Below are 958 nucleotides of genomic sequence, written 5' to 3'. Positions count from 1 at the left end.
TTTTGGTCTTTTTGAGACAGGGTCTCCCTGTAGCCCCAGCTGTCCTGGAACTCACTATGTAGATCAGGCTGGCCTTGAACTCACAGAGATCTGCCTGCCTCTGCCTCCTGAGTGCTGGGATTAAAGACCTGCACCACCACACCCGGCAATGCTCCTTTTTTTAATCCATGGATTCTGGGTTGACATTGGGATTTGGAAGTTTTTGTTGTTTTTGCACATATTTTTCTGAGTTCAGAAAACAAGTATGATGTAATCTGTGGAGACCTCAGACTGTCAGTAGACATAAGGTTGTAGACATCTGCAGAATAGCCTGAGTTATGGCAATGGAGAGGGATGAGGTCTAACTGGAGCCTGCCATGAGTTGTTCAACAAGAAGGTGTCCCAGATTTGAGGGACTTGTGGCCTCTTTGCAAAGGAAGAAAGGCCAATGGTGGAGTGGGGATGGGGGTTATGGTGGATATTATGCTGCATGTAAAAGGCTTTGGTGGGGAAAAGTGTCTACCTTTTCCTGAGTGAACCAAGAGCTTTAGACTGGACCAGAGATACCAGCTGAGTATCTTCACAGAAGTACTAAGATGTCACAGTGGAGCATGTACCTGTGTGGGGTACCTTAGGACTCACGAGTAAGAAGACCCTTTGCCTTTCATGTTCTTCCTTCATCACATGTGAAGTTTCGTTCCTTATGTTATAGAAGTGACCACGGTGACTGTGGCAAACGTGGGGTCCTCTGCAGACAATGTCTTCACAACATCGGTGGCAAATGCAGCATCGATATCAGGACATGTCCTAGTAAGTATATCTGGCCTCCCTGCCCCATTCTCTGAGAGAGGCGTGCCTTCCATCAGTCCATCTCCCTGCATTCACTCCTGCAGGCTTTACCGTCTGAGACACTTTAAATGGCATGTGTGTCTAAATTCAGAGGCTTTTAAAAAATATATATATAGATATATATTTTTTT

At 45.6% G+C, this 958-nt stretch overlaps 1 protein-coding gene across 1 annotated transcript in view; it reads left to right on the top strand.

The window, feature by feature from the left end:
• The window catches only part of Deaf1 (DEAF1 transcription factor), a 33,687-nt gene that overhangs the window by 2,345 nt on the left and 30,384 nt on the right, over positions 1-958 (top strand). The window contains exon 3 of the mRNA XM_029556774.1: positions 692-789. Within this exon, the coding sequence (XP_029412634.1) occupies positions 692-789 (98 nt within the window). The remainder of the gene's footprint in view (positions 1-691; positions 790-958) is intronic.

This window comes from Nannospalax galili, unplaced genomic scaffold, assembly GCF_000622305.1.
Source record: "Nannospalax galili isolate Female #2095 unplaced genomic scaffold, S.galili_v1.0 scaffold507, whole genome shotgun sequence".
In the NCBI taxonomy this organism is placed as follows: Eukaryota; Metazoa; Chordata; class Mammalia; order Rodentia; family Spalacidae; genus Nannospalax; species Nannospalax galili.
This window is presented reverse-complemented; position numbering and strand designations above follow the sequence as displayed.